This window comes from Piliocolobus tephrosceles, chromosome 5 (genome assembly GCF_002776525.5).
Source record: "Piliocolobus tephrosceles isolate RC106 chromosome 5, ASM277652v3, whole genome shotgun sequence".
Lineage (NCBI taxonomy): Eukaryota > Metazoa > Chordata > Mammalia > Primates > Cercopithecidae > Piliocolobus > Piliocolobus tephrosceles.
In genome coordinates, this window is record NC_045438.1 from 55,450,931 (window position 1) to 55,472,372 (window position 21,442).

Consider the following 21,442-nt stretch of genomic DNA (forward strand, 5'->3'; position numbering starts at 1 on the left):
TAACCTGTTTAATTTTTTTCAATAGCTGGAGAAACATTAAGGTCCAAATTATTTGTGATGTTTTTAAAGCAATGCTTGAGAAAAATTGGAAACAAACCCCAGGTGTCCTGACTTTAGTCTGATCCTCCTCTGAAACATCACACTGATTTCTCGAAGGAAAGCTTTCTTCTACACCACTAACCAGTTGAAAAAAAAAAAAAAAAAAAACGACTCCATATTCATGGAAGACAAGGCAGAGGCACAATTCTTCAACCCTTATATTACTTCAAACTTCTTTTAGAAAATAAAATGACCTTCAGCTTAAGACACTATTAAGAAAAAAATTAAAGGCCAATAAAGATGAAGATATTGTTAGAGAACCCCAGGAGGCTCCGAATGAGGTCAAATCTCACGGCGGTATTAAAACATTAAGAGGAGTTGTAGACAAACTACAATGAAACACAAATCATAATCTCCAAAGCAAACAAGAACAGAAGGACTCCTGGAAAACGAGGATAAAGAAATAGAGTCTTAAGTTTAATGGGAATATTGTAGTAACTGAAAACCACAGAATATTTAGCTTTGTACAAATTGTTTTTAGAACCTGTATTAAACCATTAAAATGTATTTTGAAAGTACTTAGAAAGAAAGCAAGTAACTTCTAAGAGGCAAGTTATTAGTTATGGCAAAATAAATTTTATTTTCTTAGAAAATTACTGGACCAGGAAATTAGGCAGACCCTATGCCAATTGTGTTTCTAACAATAGATTTGACAAGCTCTTACTAATTTCTGTAATACTATCCTATTTTTAATTACGATCTAGATAATGGTACAATGAGGTAGGTTTATAAACTTTTTTTTTTCAAAGTGAAAGCAAGTTTGTTAAGAAAGTAAAGAAATAAAAGAATACCTACTCCATAGACAGAGCAGCCCTGAGGACTGCTGGTGGCCAATTTTTATGGTTATTTCTTGATGATATGCTCAACAAGGGATGGATTATTCATGCCTCCCCTTTTTAGACCATATAGGGTAACTTCCTGATGTTTCCACGGCGTTTGTAAATTGTCATGGTGCTGGTGGGAGTGTAGCAGTGAGGACGAGCAGAGATCACTCTTGTTGCCATTTTGGTTTTGATGGGTTTTGGCCAGCTCCTTTACTGCAAACTGTTTTATCAGCAAGGTCTTTATGACCTGTATTTTGTGCTGAACCCTTATCTCAGCCTGTGACTTAGAATGCCTTCACTGTCTGGGAATGCAGCCCAGTAGGTTTCAGCCTCATTTTACTCAACTCCTATTCAAGATGGAGTCGTTCTGGTTCATATACCTCTGACACTTCCCCACTGCCTTTTATAAGAGAACCCTTAATCCTAAGAGTTGCAGAGAGATGAAAATCCATCTTCTCTAACTTCTTCAGGCTGAATAGGGGCAATAATATTCCTGCCTAGCTATTAGGATCTCTTGTGTTCAGGGTAGAGAGAAGTTCAGTCAGAAAGCATCAGTATGGCGAGGGCCATTCATGAATCTTGAGTTTCAACAAGAGATGATATCTGGAAGATTAATAAGTGTTTAGTTTAAGAAAACATTCAGTCAGCTTGTCCTGTATTCCTCCACAAAGAGTATGACAGGAATATATTCCACAAGAATAAAGCAAAATATGTAAAGTTATTCCAAATAAACTAAATTAGAAGGCTTTTCATGAACTGGACAACTGTTGGAACTAAGCTGATATGGAGTTGTTAGCTGTTTGTAATGTGCCCAGAATTAGAATACTGATTTAGATTTTTACATTACCCATCCCTCTTATTTCTTCTAAGCAGCAGTCAGATATTACTGGTTGGTTTACAGGAATAAGCAAGGTTAGCCTAAATTGCAGAAACAAACTTAAAAACAATTAATGAGACTAGAATTTAATAACAAGTGTACAATAGTTTTGAAACATAATATTTCTCTCTCTAGTTTCCCATTTTTACTAAAGACAAATCATGGTAAGACTTATTTGCTTTATTATACATGGCCTGATTATTTGTATAAAGTGCAGCAAGAATAATTATTTTTCACATAAGCTCTTTTTAAATTGGCTTTGATGGAACTCTATTCCATAGAAGGAATTTCAGATAAGACTTTTTAGCTGAGCTGAGTCATGGGTTTGTACCCTCAAATACATATGAGTTGGGTCAATTTCCTTCCTCTTGAAGTCCCAAGTAAACTTCAGGCTTCTGGACCTGATAGAAAGTGATGTTCTTTACTTAACATAGGTCAGAAACCCTGAACAGGGACTGTGTAGACAAAGTATGAGGCCAGTTCCCCAAGGGGCTTTTATTGGCTTTATAAGTCAAGTTTAATTCCTTAAAAGAAAACACACCATTCCAGTCAAAGCCTTGGCAAGATAACCAATTTCTCCAATTGTGTCCTGTTACAAAAGACAACAGATTTTTATTGCACCTGTGCAAATAACTATACTGTCACGTGTTAAGAATACTCCCAACTAGTTTCCAAATTCTGTAGAAATCAGGTAGAGAGAAATAAATATGCTCCAAATTTTGTTCATAGGAGTACAGTCAACTGTTAAAAGCTGTAAATAGCTTAAAAGAAAAGTTTTCTTGACTCTGAAAAACAAAACAAAGAATCAGCAATGTTCTAAGCAAAGTTTAAAAGATTACTTTAGTTTTCTATTGGTTTACTGGATTTAGTTAACTCCTGTTTTGCTTGATATTCATGAACATTCCAGCTCTTCATTAAAGTTCTGAAAGTTGTTTCCTCTATTCTAATGTTACAATTTCCAAAGTTATCAGAAACCTACATTTAAGAACACCTGTTAGAGTTTTATAGCTGATTATAAATCACCTTCTAAAGAGGATTAAAACAAGACAACAATTTTCTGTGGATGATAAAAAGTTTTAGGACAGCCACTATTAAAGCCACAATTGATAAGGAAATTTGCTTACTTCTGTGGCACACAAAATTTTACACAACAGTTATAATTATTAATAGCATACACTAAGTCATATTAGAATTATAGGAGTTTCCCATAACTTTGGAACATATACCAGTAACACATTTATGCAAATATAGTCTAAAGCAAGCAAAACACCATTTCACATTGATAATGCTTCCTCTATGATTTTTATGCCAAATAAGCCAAATTTCACCTTTACATTAATGTACGATTAATGCTAAACCTAATTTTTAATAAAATCTTATAGACATATTTACCCAATTTTAATGTTTAACCATAAGGTAAGATCCTTACAAACCTTTTGTAACCCTTTACATTTTTTTTATGTAAGAACAGATCAGTGGTCTAAGAAAAACCTATTGTGCTTTTATTCCAATGTTGAATTTATGGAAAAACTGAATAATACTCCTTTTTAGGCAATATATTCACATACAGAATCTCTTACAATTAATCCTTATAAACCTTCCAGAACTTGCTTAAATCTTTAGTTGTTTTCTTACTTAAAATAATCCTTTAACACTTTAAGCAGAAAATATTCGCATTCTTATGACTTCTTATAATTTTTCAGCAAAAACACATTTTACTTTCTTTACACACCTTGCATGTAAAATTGTTTCTTTAGTAGTTTTAATTACATGTTATAATGTTAACTCTTAGCAACTTCTATTCTGATGAAAACCTTGGTAAATCTGAGATTTTCATTGTGTACTAAGTGTGAAGCCTAGTCCAGAACACACCAGGCAGAAGTGCAGAAAAGAGCTGGCTCTCCAGCATAGTTAAGGGCATGACTAACTCCACATGTCCCCAGACCTTACCTAGCAGTAAAGCAGACAAGTTGTACAGTAAGAGTCATAGTGGCATTTTATGAAGCATTTAGGAGCCCTAACAACCTTTGAATTGTACAACATTTCTTGCATAAATTCCTTTTCACAAATCCTTTCACAACTTACACAGAACATCTGAGACATTTGTGGACTTTCTGACTTGCCCTTAACATCCCTTCTTTTAAACAACTATTTATTTTACTTTAAGACAAGAATTTACCATACAGGATCCTTTTTTATATAAAATCTCTTTCTTTATAATCTTCTTTGTATAGCTAGGGGGCATGGCAAATTCCACATGTCCCCAGGTCTTATCTAGAATTTAATGCCTTTAAAGTAGGTAAATTGAACAATTTTCAAAAGTCAAAGAAATAGTTTAACCTTAAAGCATTTAGCAAATCTGAAATCTGACCTTAATTTAGACCAAATGTCTACATTTTTAAGACATTTTATTTTACCAATCATCTTTAAAACTGTCTTTATTTCCAAAATATTAGTAAAGTCACATGAACAAAAAGGCATTAAAGTTTCTATTTTTCTGCTGAAATATTTTATTTAAATGCTTATTTTTCTAAGCCAATTAATTAGAGCCCTTTTATATATAAACATACAACACATATAAATATACAGACAAAAGATTCAGCACTTGTAATATTTTCATTTGCCAGTTTCTTAATTGGATGACTCGCTTCAGGGTGGAGCCCTTGGAAGAACAAGGCCAGGAAAAGGATCTCTGGTGCCTCCTGTTTTTCCCAAGGAGTCCAGACAGAGTTTGAATGTCCACTTTTAATTAAACTGATTTTCACCATAGCACTCTTTAATAAAATTCTTTTAGACTTTCTTATGCCAAATGGCCAATATTTCTGGCTTTTGACCTTCACCAAAGGTGACCGCACTGGTGCTTAAAGAAAGGAAAATTTCAGACAATCCGTGGAGGAGAAGAAAATAGACATGTTCACGCAGATATTAAACCTGAAATGACTCACTTTCTAGGTGGAATTGAACTTGGACTACCACTGTGAAAATGCAAAGCCTTGGCTAGTGAGCTACAATGCTGGGCAGTCTCCATTTCTCTTCCCAGGAAGAGTCTAGAGTAGTTAATTTTGAGCTTGCAAAGGCTTGTAACCATTTAATATGATTTTTAGAGCTGACTATGACATGAACCCTAAAATTCCTATTCCCTTGAAGGTGGAGACCAAGAGACGGTACTGTCACGTGGTTAAAAGGTCAAGCTCCCACAGTGGAGACTTCATCCAGTTTTTTTGGTTGGTTTCATGGACGTCCAGCCAACTTTGTTACAGACCAGCTTGCTGGGGCTTACAGGTATTCTAAGCCCGTGTTCTATCCTAAAGCATCCCTCAACACAGAAAAACGACCTCATAACACAAAATGCACCAGCTTAAGAATAGCCTTAGAATTCTTTTTTGCATTAATCAAAACTCTACAGAGGAGATAAACACTGATTATTTTATTTTATTGCCATTCATTCAACCATTTGCACAGAGAGGGAGAAGATAGAAATCTGACTGGTAAGAAATTCTTACTTTTTTGCCAGCATGCCAGGCTTCTGGGTTCCCTTTCCCTGAGCAGCCCTAGTGATCTGGCTTGTGGCACCATTGCCCTAGAAGCCAAGCCACATTATAAAGGAAAATTTTTTTTTCATTCTGGCCAGAGCAAAATACATGTGATAAAACATAGACATTAGCCACTCTGCTTAGTACTCGCTATCAAACTAGCAAGCCTTAAATTTACCCCCAGAGGGGCCCCATCATCTTTAATCTAACCTCTGACTTGTAGTTTCAACACATGGTCTCTGGGCAAGACAGTTGTCCTGAGTAACAGAAAAGATAGGAAAGGAAAGGGAGAGAGAGAAAAGCGTTGCCCATGGCAGGGTGGGGAAGGTGAAATGATCAGAAGGGCCAGAGAAAGACCCACCCATTGCAGTGACACTGTAAAAGTTCAGGTGACTGCTTCTCAGTAGCAAAAGGATCTTTACCAGCATTCCTATTAGCTCTCAAGTTTCCCCTTTTAGGGAGGAAAAAGCTCCCCATGTCCCACGATCCTGTACATGTCCAACCCTGTCATCCACAGCCATCAGCGAAGAGTGCAAGACAGATTAATCCCAAAAGAATAGCAGTTAATATCCCACAGCATCAAAGCTGTTCTTAGCCGAGAGGGACTTTATTGAGAGGCGTCTCTAATGCCCTAAATCTTAGAAGGGACTCTAACCGTCCTAAGTAGGGCCTCTAGCCCTGGTTTATAATCTTTCAATTAACTCCCATCTTAACAGTTGCAATCAACGGAAGAATGCTTGATAACCTCGGTGATAAGATGAAAAACCAAGCATAATAGAAGTGTTCGCTAAAATTTAAAATACAGTAATTACTACAGAAAGATTTTAGTCCAAAAATCCAACTATAGAAACATAGAATGTGAGTGGTAGCACATAAGAAATAAGTCATGGGGATTTTACTTCATGGACCAACAATACGATGATATAAGCCATCTAACCCATTGAAATTATAGGTCTCACCAACAGAATTTTAGTGTCTAGAACCAAAGAAATGTTCGCCTCACTCTAATAGACAATGCACTTCAGGAATGAAATAAGCAAATTAGATTGTGTTCAGAGATGAACAACCAAGATGGCAGAGGGAATTAAAATAATTGCTCATGATTATCCTGGGAAATAGAAGGATCAGAAAGGACAACACAGCTATCTTCATATACTTAAAGCAATGTGAATTGGGAATTGGACTTATCCAACATAACCCCACTTATTAAAGTCAATGGGTAGAGGTTATAGAGAAAGCTATACCAGTACAACCAAACGCAAAAAAGTTTTTAAGCCACTTTCTTGAGACATGATTGACTTACAAACAGATGTACCTATTTAATGTATACAACTTGATGAGTTTAGAATTTTCTAAGCTTTGAGTTGCAGAGATTTTCTTGTTACTGGAAGTCTAATATTCAAACATCAGCATTTTGCCTACAATGAAAAGGACATTGAGAGAATTCAGATGTTAAGATTTGATGATTAGAGAATCAGAGGGAATGACCCTTTGAATAAGGTTTTTGGTTTTCTTTTTTTTGAGACAGAGTCTCAGTCTGTTGCCCAGGCTGGAGTGCAGTGGCGCAATCTCGGCTCACTGCAAGCTCCGTCTCCTGGATTCACACCATTCTCCTGCCTCAGCCTCCTGAGTAGCTGGGACTGCAGGCACCCGCCACCATGCCTGGCTAATTTTTTGTATTTTTAGTAGAGACAGGGTTTCCCCATGTTAGCCAGGATAGTCTGGATCTCCTGACCTTGTGATCCACCTGCCTTGGCCTCCCAAAGTGCTGGGATTACAGACGTGAGCCACCGCTCCCAGCCAGGTTTTCAGTTTTCACACGTTCTACCAACTTCTTGTAGAACACTGCTACAGTGAAATGCTAACGGTGGTCGATGAATGAGAAGCTCTATAGACAAATGTTAGGAAATGTGGCCTATCTTACTTTGGTCATGGGGACTGATAATACGTATAAGCATTTAAAGGGCTTTGAAAAGCCCTTCTCTCTCTCTCTCTCTTTCTCTCTTTCTCTCTCTCTCTGTGTGTGTGTGTGTGTGTGTGTGTGTGTGCGTATGTTGCATACATACACATTTCATTTTCTAAGCCAAAGGTTTACAGTTCTCCAATTTATCTGAGCACAGGCCCAGTTTTTCAAGGGACACCTTATAACATCTCACAGAATAAAGGTTTCACTAAGCAATGTTTAAAAGCCACTGCAGATAATCAGTCCCAGTTAGGCATGAATATATTCAAAATTCAATGTTTCACTGAATAATTGGCAAAGTCTCATAATTCTAGGCATTAATCAGAATCCTAAAATTGATTGTTAAACTCTTATTCTTACTCATTTAAAATATATGCTCTAAATACTTCCGTGTACAAAAAGACATTAAAATTTCATATCTCTGAAAATAGAGCAGGGTTTTCCCTTTTGTTTTACTTGGGTTTTCACTTTTGTTTTGCTTTGTTTTCCAGTGATAGTATAAGATAAAAATGTATGTAGTTTTGGGGTATAAATCACTGAATTAAACTATACATGGCTAAGAATAAGCTTTATAAGGCCGGGCGCGGTGGCTCAAGCCTGTAATCCCAGCACTTTGGGAGGCCGAGACGGGCGGATTACGAGGTCAGGAGATCGAGACCATCCTGGCTAACACGGTGAAACCCCGTCTCTACTAAAAAATACAAAAAACGAGCCGGGCGAGGTGGCAGGCGCCTGTAGTCCCAGCTACTGGGGAGGCAGAGGCAGGAGAATGGCATAAACCCGGGAGGCGGGGCTTGCAGTGAGCTGAGATCCGGCCACTGCACTCCAGCCTGGGCGACAGAGCTAGACTCCGTCTCAAAAAAAAAAAAAAGAATAAGCATTATAATTGGCACATTGTTCTGTTTTTGAATGAAATATCTTTGCAGAAAATAGATTTATTTTAAAAGTCATCTATACTCAACTGTGAGAATACCAAGGGCTAACAATTACAATATTTGCCTGTGAAAGAATGTAAGATTGGAAGCCAGAGAGCGTGGGTTCTGGTGCTAGCCCTAATGGAGACCATTTGTGTGAGTTTTTCATCCCCTGGCTTAAGGGTTGCTTATGGTTGCTTAAGGGACCCCCTTCACAAGCAGGAGTTTCTGAGCTCTTTTGACTACTCAAGAATTAGGACTCATTGGCCGGGCACGGTGGCTCAAGCCTGTAATCCCAGCACTTTGGGAGGCCAAGGCAGGTGGATCACAAGGTCAGGAGATCGAGACCATCCTGGCCAACATGGTGAAATCCTGTCTCCACTAAAAAAAATAGAACCACATATCCCTCAGGCAGGATAGCCCTCTTTACCTAGGGAACTAACAAAGAGAAAGAAATCCAAAGAGAGGTGCCATTGCCAATCATTGCAGGGACTCAAAGATGAACCAAATAGCAACCCCCACATGCTCCAGTGGATGGATATCCTCTGGGCCACTCTGTCCCACATATGAACATATAACTTGATTTGGATCACCATGACCTTGGTTTGGTTAAGCTCTATGGGCAGGTCACCAAGTAGTTGTCACCTGGACAGCCCTGCATAGCATGACTCAAGGGCACTCAGTGTCAGGAGAAGCACATGAATCAGTATGAGCTGTCTGAGTGGTTGCGCAGGTAAAAGGGTGATTCATTTGGGGGAGCTGTCTTTGATATACCAGGCACAGCGTATCACACTTTGATACATTTTTTGATATCACACTTCGATACACAGTTTGCCAAGTGAGAGGCTGAGATTCAGAGACAAAAAGAGCATTCATTTTTCTCTCCTCTGAGCACCTCCAGGGTTTAAGGTGTCCTTTCCCCAGTGAAGTAGGGAGTGGTGCCAGGGAAGCAGTGAGTCCGGAATGCTAAGGGGTACCTCCAGGTGGAGATTGTTTCCCTTTCCAGAAGCCTGGAGTTGAAAAGGGCTCCCTGGGTGGTCTGCTGCAACAACCTGCTACACTGACCCAAGTGTCACCTGCAGCTTAGGTCCCCAGCCATATATGGCAGACTTTCTAATCAAATTGTACATAGGACTCAACAGGAGGCATGCATAGGTAAGGCATGTATTGTCTCTAAGATCTAAATAGTCCAATTAAGTGCCAGGCTTCCTTTCTCTTAGGAGAGCCATAGAGCAAAGAATATTTTATTTACAGTCTAGGATCAACTTTTGAGTCTTAGTTCACATCGTTTTGGAGATTTTGACTTGGGTGGCTGGTCCTGTATCTTATCAGAATTAAGAGCCTCTCTGGGCCTTCATGTGATTTAGCATCAGCTAATTTTATTGAGACCTTTCAATAGAATATCATCAATATAGTAAGCCCAATTTCTCTGCAAAAAAAAAAGAGAGAGAGAGAAAGAGAGAGAGGCTTGCCCTGTGTTTTGACTCACCTACTGGCGATAAATAACAGGGAAATTCGAGTAGTGCTGCAACAGTCCAGTAAACATGTTTTGGAGGGTCAGCCAGGGAAGGGATCTTAATCTTTGGGTGCAAAAGGGATTGAGAAAAATACACGGCCAAAGTCCAAAATGGCACACCAGGTGCCATCACAGAGATTTGATTCATTTACAGTCACAATGTCTGTAACAGCCAGGACTATAATACCAACAAAATTCATTTGGCAATGATCTACCACAAGCCTCCAGATTCCCATTAGCTTTTTTTCACTGGCCATACAAGGCTGTTACATTGAGATATTATATTTTTCATTAGTCCTATTGTATTTAAGCCCTTGATCAAGGCTGTGGTTTCCTTTTCTCCTTCTGGAATTCTAAATTTTTTTTTTTTAACTTAGAAGAGAACCAAAGCCAAGTTGTGTCCAGTTGTGCACGCATCCTTCTCTCCCTCTCTACAAATGGCTCTTCCAACCAAAAAAATCTCCCCTGGACATCATGAACATTTACAGAACAAGAATGTAAATTATCAATAGCAATTACACATTCAGCCCTGGGAGCCACAAAAGTAGTAGATAACGGGGCTCTAAACAGCCCTGCCCAGTGGATAGAGTTGCTTCCTTTCCCTTTTTTTTTTTTTTTTTTTGGTATCAAATCTGGGTAGTTAAATGTGTGGTCCTTACAAGAGAATGACCTCAAGAGAACTTAGTGCAATTCCTCAGGAGGACCTAGTACTTAGTCATTTGAGCATGGATATCAAAAAGCGACATAAGGCGGCGCAGTGGCTCATGCTTGTAATCCCAGCACTTTGGGAGGCTGAGATGGGTAGATCGCTTGAGCTCAGGAGTTCGAGACAAGCCTGGGAAACATGGTGAAACCCCGTCTCTACCAAAAATACAAAAATTAGCCTGGTGTGGTGTTGCATGTCTGTGGTCCCAGCTATGTGGGAGACAGGTGGGAGAATTGCTTGAGCCTGGGAGTGGAGGTTGCAGTGAGCTGAGATTGTACCACTGCACTCCAGCTTGGGTGACAGAGTGAGGCAAGAAAAGTAGTGGAGTCCTCGGAGGGCGGAGCAAGATGGCCAAATCGGAACAGCTCCAGTCTCCAACTCCCGGCGCGAGCGACACAGAAGACCGGTGATTTCTGCATTTTCAATGGAGGTACTGGGGTCATCTCACTGGGGAGTGCCGGACAATCGGTGCTCGTCAGCTGCTGCAGCCCGACCAGCCCAGCGAGAGCTGAAGCAGGGCGAGGCATTGCCTCACCTGGGAAGCGCAAGGGGGAAGGGAATCCCTTTTCCTAGCCAGGCGAACTGAGACACACAACACCTGGAAAATTGGGTAATTCCCACCCCAATACTGCGCTTTAAGGAAACGGGCACACCAGGAGACTATACCCACACCTGGCCGGGAGGATCCCACGGCCACGGAGCCTCCCTCATTGCTAGCACAGCAGTCTGCGATCTAACCACAAGGCAGCAGCGAGGCTGGGGGAGGGGTGCCTGCCATTGCTGAGGCTTAAGTAGGTAAACAGAGCCGCTGGGAGGCTCGAACTGGGTGGAGCTCACAGCAGCACAAGGAAACATGCCTGTCTCTGTAGACTCCACCTCTGGGGACAGGGCACAGCTAAAAAAACAACAGGGGAAGCAGCAGAGGCCTGTGCAGACCAGAACGACTCTGTCTGACAGCTTTGAAGAGAGCAGTGGATCTCCCAACACAGAGGTTGAGATCTGAGAACGGACAGACTGCCTGCTCAAGTGGGTCCCTGACCCCTGAGTAGCCTAACTGGGAGACATCCCCCACTAGGGGCAGTCTGACACCCCACACCTCGCAGGGTGGAGTACACCCCTGAGAGGAAGTTTCCAAAGTAAGAATCAGACAGGTACACTCGCTGTTCAGCAATATTCTATCTTCTGCAACCTCTGCTGCTGATACCCAGGCAAACAGGGTCTGGAGTGGACCTCAAGCAATCTCCAGCAGACCTACAGCTGAAGGTCCTGACTATTAGAAGGAAAACTATCAAACAGGAAGAACACCTATGCCAAAACCCGATCAGTACATCACCATCATCAAAGACCAGAAGCGGATAAAACCACAAAGATGGGGAAGAAGCAGGGCAGAAAAGCTGGAAATTCAAAAAATAAGAGCACATCTCCAAATGCAAAGGAGTGCAGCTCATCGCCAGCAATGGATCAAAGCTGGTCAGAGAATGACTTTGACGAGATGAGAAAAGAAGGCTTCAGTCCATCAAACTTCTCAGAGCTAAAGGAGGAATTACGTACCCAGTGCAAAGAAACTAAAAATCTTGAAAAAAGAGTGGAAGAATTGATAGCTAGAATAATTAATGCAGAGAAGGTCATAAATGAAATGACAGAGATGAAAACCATGACACGAGAAATACATGACAAATCCACAAGCTTCAGTAACCGACGTGATCAACTGGAAGAAAGAGTATCAGCGATTGAGGATCAAATGAATGAAATGAAGCGAGAAGAGAAACCAAAAGAAAAAAGATGAAAAAGAAATGAACAAAGCCTGTAAGAAGTATGGGATTATGTAAAAAGACCAAATCTACGTCTGATTGGGGTGCCTGAAAGTGAGGGGGAAAATGGAACCACGTTGGAAAACACTCTTCAGGATATCATCCAGGAGAACTTCCCCAACCTAGTAGGGCAGGTCAACATTCAAATTCAGGAAATACAGAGAACACCACAAAGATACTCCTCGAGAAGAGCAACTCCAAGACACATAATTGCCAGATTCACCAAAGTTGAAATGAAGGAAAAAATCTTAAGGGCAGCAAGAGAGAAAGGTCAGGTTACCCAAAAAGGGAAGCCCATCAGACTAACAGCAGACCTCTTGGCAGAAACTCTACAAGCCAGAAGAGAGTGGGGGCCAATATTCAACATTCTTAAAGAAAAGAGTTTTAAACCCAGAATTTCATATTCAGCTAAACTAAGTTTCATCAGTGAAGGAGAAATAAAATCCTTTACAGATAAGCAAATGCTTAGAGATTTTATCACCACCAGGCCTGCCTTACAAGAGACCCTGAAGGAAGCCCTAAACATGGAAAGGAACAACCGGTACCAGCCATTGCAAAAACATGCCAAAATGTAAAGACCATTGAGGCTAGGAAGAAACTGCATCAACTAACAAGCAAAATAACCAGTTAATATCATAATGGCAGGATCAAGTTCACACATAACAATATTAACCTTAAATGTTAATGGACTAAATGGTCCAATTAAAAGACACAGACTGGCAAACTGGATAAAGAGTCAAGACCCATCAGTCTGCTGTCTTCAGGAGACCCATCTCACATGCAGAGACATACATAGGTTCAAAATAAAGGGATGGAGGAAGATCTACCAAGAAAATGGAGAACAAAAAAAAGCAGGGGTTGCAATCCTAGTCTCTGATAAAATATACTTTAAACCATCAAAGATCAAAAGAGACAAAGAAGGCCATTACATAATGGTAAAGGGATCAATTCAACAGGAAGAGCTAACTATCCTAAATATATATGCACTCAATACAGGAGCACCCAAATTCATAAAGCAAGTCCTTAGAGACTTACAAAGAGACTTAGACTCCCATACAATAATAACGGGAGACTTCAACACTCCACTGTCAACATTAGACAGATCAACGAGACAGAAAGTTAACAAGGATATCCAGGAGTTGAACTCATCTCTGCACCAAGCGTACCTAATAGACATCTATAGAACTCTCCACCCCAAATCAACAGAATATACATTCTTCTCAGCACCACATCGCAGTTATTCCAAAATTGACCACATAATTGGAAGTAAAGCACTCCTTAACAAATGTAAAAGAACAGAAATTATAACAAACTGTCTCTCAGACCACAGTGCAATCAAACTAGAACTCAGGACTAAGAAACTCAATCAAAACCGCTCAACTACATGGAAACTGAATAACCTGCTCCTGAATGACTACTCGGTACATAACGAAATGAAGGCAGAAATAAAGATGTTCTTTGAAACCAATGAGAACAAAGATACAACATACCAGAATCTCTGGGACACATTTAAAGCAGTGTGTAGAGGGAAATTTATAGCACTAAATGCCCACAAGAGAAAGCTGGAAAGATCTAAAATTGACACTCTAACATCACAATTAAAAGAACTGGAGAAGCAAGAGCGAACATATACAAAAGCTAGCAGAAGGCAAGACATAACTAAGATCAGAGCAGAACTGAAGGAGATAGAGACACAAAAAACCCTCCAAAAAATCAATGAATCCAGGAGTTGGTTTTTTGAAAAGATCAACAAAAGTGACAGACCGCTAGCAAGACTAATAAAGAAGAAAAGAGAGAAGAATCAAATAGATGCAATTAAAAATGATAAAGGGGATATCACCACAGACCCCACAGAAATACAAACTACCATCAGAGAATACTATAAACACCTCTACGCAAATCAACTAGAAAATCTAGAAGAAATGGATAATTTCCTGGACACTTACACTCTTCCAAGACTAAACCAGGAAGAAGCTGAATCCCTGAATAGACCAATAGCAGGCTCTGAAATTGAGGCAATAATTAATAGCCTACCAACCAAAAAAAGTCCAGGACCAGATGGATTTACAGCTGAATTCTACAAGAGGTACAAAGAGGAGCTGGTACCATTCCTTCTGAAACTATTCCAATCAATTGAAAAAGAGGGAATCCTCCCTAACTCATTTTATGAGGCCAACATCATCCTGATACCAAAGCCTGGCAGAGACACAACAAAAAAAGAAAATTTTAGACCAATATCCCTGATGAACATCGATGCAAAAATCCTCAATAAAATACTGGCAAACCGGATTCAGCAGCACATCAAAAAGCTTATCCACCATGATCAAGTGGGCTTCATCCCTGGGATGCAAGGCTGGTTCAACATTCGCAAATCAATAAACGTAATCCAGCATATAAACAGAACCAAAGACAAGAACCACATGATTATCTCAATAGATGCAGAAAAGGCTTTTGACAAAATTCAACAGCCCTTCATGCTAAAAACGCTCAATAAATTCGGTATTGATGGAATGTACCTCAAAATAATAAGAGCTATTTCTGACAAAACCACAGCCAATATCATACTGAATGGGCAAAAACTGGAAAAATTTCCTTTGAAAACTGGCACAAGACAGGGATGTCCTCTCTCACCACTCCTTTTCAACATAGTGTTGGAAGTTCTGGCTAGGGCAATCAGGCAAGAGAAAGAAATCAAGGGTATCCAGTTAGGAAAAGAAGAAGTCAAATTGTCCTCGTTTGCAGATGACATGATTGTATATTTAGAAAACCCCATTGTCTCAGCCCAAAATCTCCTTAAGCTGATAAGCAACTTCAGCAAAGTCTCAGGATACAAAATTAATGTGCAAAAATCACAAGCATTCTTATACACCAGTAACAGACAAACAGAGAGCCAAATCATGAATGAACTTCCATTCACAATTGCTTCAGAGAGAATAAAATACCTAGGAATCCAACTTACAAGGGATGTAAAGGACCTCTTCAAGGAGAACTACAAACCACTGCTCAGTGAAATAAAAGAGGACACAAACAAATGGAAGAACATACCATGCTCATGGATAGGAAGAATCAATATCGTGAAAATGACCATACTGCCCAAAGTTATTTGTAGATTCAATGCCATCCCCATCAAGCTTCCAATGAGTTTCTTCACAGAATTGGAAAAAACGGCTTTAAAGTTCATATGGAACCAAAAAAGAGCCCGCATTGCCAAGACAATCCTAAGTCAAAAGAACAAAGCTGGAGGCATCATGCTACCTGACTTCAAACTATACTACAAGGCTACAGTAACCAAAACAGCATGGTACTGGTACCAAAACAGAGATATAGACCAATGGAACAGAACAGAGTCCTCAGAAATAATACCACACATCTACAGCCATCTGATCTTTGACAAACCTGAGAGAAACAAGAAATGGGGAAAGGATTCCCTATTTAATAAATGGTGCTGGGAAAATTGGCTAGCCATATGCACAAAGCTGAAACTGGATCCTTTCCTTACTCCTTATACGAAAATTAATTCAAGAAGGATTAGAGACTTAAATGTTAGACCTAATACCATAAAAACCCTAGAAGAAAATCTAGGTGGTACCATTCAGGACATAGGCATGGGCAAGGACTTCATGTCTAAAACACCAAAAGCAACGGCAGCAAAAGCCAAAATTGACAAATGGGATCTAATTAAACTAAAGAGCTTCTGCACAGCAAAAGAAACTACCATCAGAGTGAACAGGCAACCTACAGAATGGGAGAAAATGTTTGCAATCTGCTCATCTGACAAAGGGCTAATATCCAGAACCTACAAAGAACTCAAACAAATTTACAAGAAAAAAACAAACAACCCCATCAAAAAGTGGGCAAAGGATATGAACAGACATTTCTCAAAAGAAGACATTCATACAGCCAACAGACACATGAAAAAGTGCTCATCATCACTGGCCATCAGAGAAATGCAAATCAAAACCACAATGAGATACCATCTCACACCCGTTAGAATGGCAATCATTAAAAAGTCAGGAAACAACAGGTGCTGGAGAGCATGTGGAGAAATAGGAACATTTTTACACTCTTGGTGGGATTGTAAACTAGTTCAACCATTATGGAAAACAGTATGGCAATTCCTCAAGGATCTAGATCTAGATGTACCATATGACCCAGCCATCCCACTACTGGGTATATACCCAAAGGATTATAAATCATGCTGCTATAAAGACACATGCACAAGTATGTTTATTGCGGCACTATTCACAATAGCAAAGTCTTGGAATCAACCCAAATGTCCATCAGTGACAGACTGGATTAAGAAAATGTGGCACATATACACCATGGAATATTATGCAGCCATAAAAAAGGATGAGTTTGCGTCCTTTGTAGGGACATGGACGCAGCTGGAAACCATCATTCTTAGCTAACTATCACAAGAACAGAAAACCAAACACCGCATGTTCTCACTCATAGGTGGGAACTGAACAATGATATCACTTGGACTCGGGAAGGGGAACATCACACATTGGGGCCTATCATCGGGGGGGAGGGGGGAGGGATTGCATTGGGAGTTATACCTGATATAAATGACGAATTGATGGGTGCTGACGAGTAGATGGGTGCAGCACACCAACATGGCACAAGTATACATATGTAACAAACCTGCACGTTATGCACATGTACCCTAGAACTTAAAGTATAATAATAAAAAAAAAAAAAAGAAAAGTAGTGGAGTCCTCTACCATGGAGGAAGAAACGCCATCTTAAAAATGCATTGGTCATGCTCTGGGTGAGGGTTCGTCATTAAAGCTGTCATTCTGTCCAGGACAGAACAAGTCTAGGGCAGCTTCAGCCCTCAGGCTTTAAATAGCTTCTTCCATGGGATTTCATGAGATTTTATTCACTTAAGAAAACCTTCTTCGCTTGGGCACGGTGCCTCATGCCTGTAATCCCACTTTTGGAGGCCAAGGCGTGTGGATCACTTGAGGTCAAGTGCTCAAGATCAGCCTGGTCAACATGGGAAACCCCGTCTCTACTAAAAATACAAAAATTAGCTGGGCATGGTGGCACATGCTTATAATTCCAGCTACTTGGGAGGCTGAGGCATAAGAATTGCTTGAATCTGGGAGGTGGAGGTTGCAGTCAGGCAAGATCATGCCACTGCACTCTAGCCTGGGTGACAGAATGAGACTCTGCCTCAAAAAAAGAAAAAAAGGAAAGGGAAGGGAAGGGGAAGGGAAGGGAGGGGAGGGGAGGGGGAGGGGAGGGGGAGGGGGAGAGGGGAAGGGAGGGAAGGGGAGGAAAGGAAAGGAAAATCTTCTGGGATTGGCCATAATGTAGTCACTAAAACAGAAATCCAGAGTAGCAAACCTTATTGCGGGACATGATTCTGTCTAAACGACGTAATTTGCACAGTGTTTTAAAATACAGGGTCCCACATGAGACAGCCTCGGTTCTGCATGCTCTAAGGCATAACCTTTCTTACTCCTTTGTTACACCAGCCTCAGCAGCCAAGTGTCGAACAGCCCCTCTCTCTGCTGATCAAAGCACCCCTGGACTTCTTTCCTTTCTCTCTCCCCATGGATCTGCACCTTGGTACTCTCTGTGGGAATACATTGCCCTTCAGGTGTATACAATTGTAACTTACAACTTGACACAGTTGTGCTTTCCTCCCTAATGGGGTCCGGAACGTTCTCTGGGTCCTTCACCCTATTGGAGAGCAAACAGAAACCAGGGCAGCTTGTTGGATTTTATCCCTCACTTTTCAGCCTCCATCTATTGGCTCAACTCTTGTTTATCAACAGATAAGACAGAGGTGGACCACTCGCTGCCCACCTTCTGCACCATTTGGGCCAGAATATTTGCTACCAGACCCAGGGAGTTCATAAATGTCCCTGAACCCAGCTTATGAGTTCTTGCCTTTTTATTCTTCCAAAAAGTTGTTGTCTGTCTTGGCACCCTGCACTTTGTGCCACTTTGGGAAGAATCTCAACCCCTTAGAAGATGGCAAGAAGTAACAGGATTCCAAAGGAGATGACTAAGCAAGCAAGTAGGTTGCTTTGCCACTCTATAGGTGCCAAAATTAGACAAAAGACTCAGGCAATTGACTACTCACAGCATAGCAAACAGCAGAAGCTTTAGCGTAATAGTGCCAGTTCCCCTACTCCCAAATCCCACAAGGCAATACGATGGGACCAGATGGCAGTACACACACAGTGGGTCATATCACAGTTGAGGAACCCAGAGCTTAAGTCTCAACACCTGGGGGAGCAATAAACAAACCTCCCCTAGGAGCAAGCAGCCACACTGTGGTCAGTGCTGTGGTCGCCTGTGCCTACTTAATTGCCTGTGTGACCAGCCACAGAAACGATCAGAGTCAAAGAACAGTTAGACCTTACAATTTCTCAGGGTCAGCAAGGGTGTGCAGGGACACTTCTGGCCATGACGGACTGCCTCTCCCTAAAGTAAGAATGACCTGACCTAGTCTTTATTATTAGAAAACATGTACTGAAATATTTAAGGGTAAAGCAACAAATGGTTTAAAAAGATGGTGTGTGTATGAGAGAGATAAACAGAGAGAGAGAGAAAGAGAAAGAGAGAGAAAGACAGAGAGAGAGAGAAAAAGAGAGAGAAAGCAGATGGTAAAGCACATGGATAAAGCAAATTTACCAAAATAAAATTTTTAAAAAATGATCTTTTACCCCTTTACACTTATTATACAAGCATCTCCTTTTCTCCTCAGCAATATTATAATGAATGATAGCAAAAATTATTTGTTAATTACAAAACTTGTTATATTTCCACAGTCCTCTTTCCTTACCTGAAAATACCAGGCCACATTTCCATGTATCTGAGCAAATTTTGTTACTGCTTAACACATATGCCAGCTTTACAGTGGAGATCAGGTGGGATGTAATTCAAATCAGTTACAAGGAAAAAAAATCATTAATTTTGAGAATTGGGTAAAAATAAAAATATCTTTATCTGGAAATAAAGAAGATCAGAAGTATTGAAAAAAGCATTGCTTTTCTTTCAAAATGTTTATCAAGTCATAAATGATTTGAGGCTAAAGAGGAGGAAGAGGGTAACAAAGGGGGAGAAAGAGTTTCGATTAGAAGGTATTTTTTCAAGGAAAGTATCAATAATATCTCTATAATGACTATACAGTTGTTTTCAGTAGTATACACAAATGAAGAGCATATTCATAATGAGCCAGAAGATTATTCAAAATGTCTGAAGAGATTGATTAATGTCTTGACATTTAAGAGAAACTGAGACTTGCAGGTGAAAGTATACAAGAAGGTCTTCAGTATAGTTCTTACGGGCAGAAGATGCTCAATAAATGTGTGCTGCAACCACATCTGAAATGTTCACTGTCTTTGCTCTTTCTCTCCTTTCAGCTTGAAAATCTGGAAGCAGAAACTGCTCCGTTGCCCTAACAGGATCTCATGCCATTCTGACCTTCACCAAGCTTGGCAGCCACCATGTGTGTGGAAGCAGGTTGCTTCAAGAATGTGTAGGAGGCTCTAATTCTCTAGGAAAGTGCCTGCTTTTAGGTCATCCAACCTCTTTCCTCTCTGGCCACTCTGCTCTGCACATTAGAGGGAAAGCCAAAGTAAGTGGAGCATTTGGAAGGAAAGGAGTATACCACACTGAGGAGCCCAGTTTGTGCAAGACACTCAATGGAACCAAACCCCACTGTGGTATGTGAATTAAAGTCATCATAAAAGGTGACCCTTCTGTCGTAATATTTTGTTTTCAAGCAAATATTTATGACCTCATCAAAGAAAAACCATCTTTTGTTAAGTTCACCATAGAAGCACATAAAGTAAATGCTACCTCTGATCAAAGCACCTTGAGCGGAAGGTCCGAGTCTTTCTAGTGCTTTGCAAGGCAATGGATCCATTACTCTATTTTAGATCTTTAACATTCACCTTAAAATTACCATCTGGCTAAGGCATCATTTTCACCTCCATTTCTTGGTTTTGTATTGTTTAAAAAAATAACATCTCTTTCATCTAGCTCCATAACTGCAAGGGAAGAGATCAGCATGAAAGGTAATCTAAACCACAGTCATGTGTCAGCTGTAGAAAGGTTGATTCTCATGCACTGCAAATACTTCCAAAGAGTCATCATGGGGGATTTTTCATTCTTAGGTTTTCAGTGGTTTGTTCTCCAGTTTTAAATGTGCAATTTTCTTGCTCCTATTTAAGTGTTCACAAAAGGTAATAGTCAATGAGCTCATCACTTCATCCATGCAGGAAGTCAAGCATTAAAATGTACTCTTTATTTCTCACTGGTTTCTCCATACCGCATGCTCCCCACATATTATTTTCTTTTTTTAACTCAGCTCAGAATCCTTATGCCTTTTGAATCAGTGTAATAAAATGACAGATGTTTTTGTTGATTGCCAGAACAGTTTAAACTTTTTTTAAATAATAGATCCAATAAACATAATCTCAAGACAGACTCAAATGACCATATAAAAAAGTGTGTCATCTATTTTTCAATCCTGTGTAGTTACTTGCATGTGAAATATTAACAATGGCCCAAAAATATTTTCCTGAAGATTGTGTTTATATAATGTTACCACCAATATTTTGGTCTTTTTGATCTCTGCTAAATGTCAAGATTTCCTTTGTAAAGTGTCAATCTTCTAAATAGTTTCTCTAAGACAATTCTCCTCTTTGACTGATTTTCTTTGTTGTGAAACACAGTAGAGATTTGGCAATCACCCATTTTACTTGATCTAGGTAGACAGCCAAGTCAGATGGCCAATGCCGAGAAGCTCTCCATTTTGAACTTTTGTCAGCATTGATTAAACGAATCAAATACTCCTTGTAGCTATCTATGAAGATATAAGTGAAAAACTAGACTGCTGACTTCTGAGTATTCCTGAGTCTACAATCTGCCAGAAGACTCGATTGTAAAATTTGTGTTTCTTCATCGATCTGACAAGGCACAAATATGTGCCAGATATCCAAAAGCAATGTTTCCAGAAAACAGCTGTCAGGATCAGAATAACTGAATTTACTCTCAGATCTATTGGCTATAGTTATGTGGACTCGACCCATGTATCCAGTAGATGGGAAAAAACAAAAGCCAAAATAAGTGTTCTAATGTTTCCTTCTGATGAAGTTTCATGTTTGCTTGTAATCATCTCCATTTCTCAAATATTATGTTCCATATTAGACATATATTATGTTTAATTTTTTAT

The 21,442-nt window shown here is 39.9% G+C and overlaps 1 protein-coding gene across 8 annotated transcripts in view; it reads left to right on the plus strand.

Moving 5' to 3' along the window:
* The window catches only part of OPRM1 (opioid receptor mu 1), a 128,745-nt gene extending 108,346 nt beyond the window's left edge, over positions 1–20,399 (plus strand). For 2 of the 8 annotated variants that reach the window (XM_023206099.1, XM_023206097.1), the window contains exon 4: positions 19,626–19,752. In XM_023206099.1, the coding sequence (XP_023061867.1) occupies positions 19,626–19,664 (39 nt within the window). In that variant the 3' untranslated portion in view covers positions 19,665–19,752. Of the gene's footprint in view, positions 1–4,752; positions 4,942–8,222; positions 8,322–19,625 lie in introns of those variants that run through there. The other 6 variants (XM_023206098.1, XM_023206100.1, XM_023206096.1 and 3 more) reach the window with 5 other exon arrangements.
* The last annotated feature ends 1,043 nt before the right edge of the window (positions 20,400–21,442 follow it).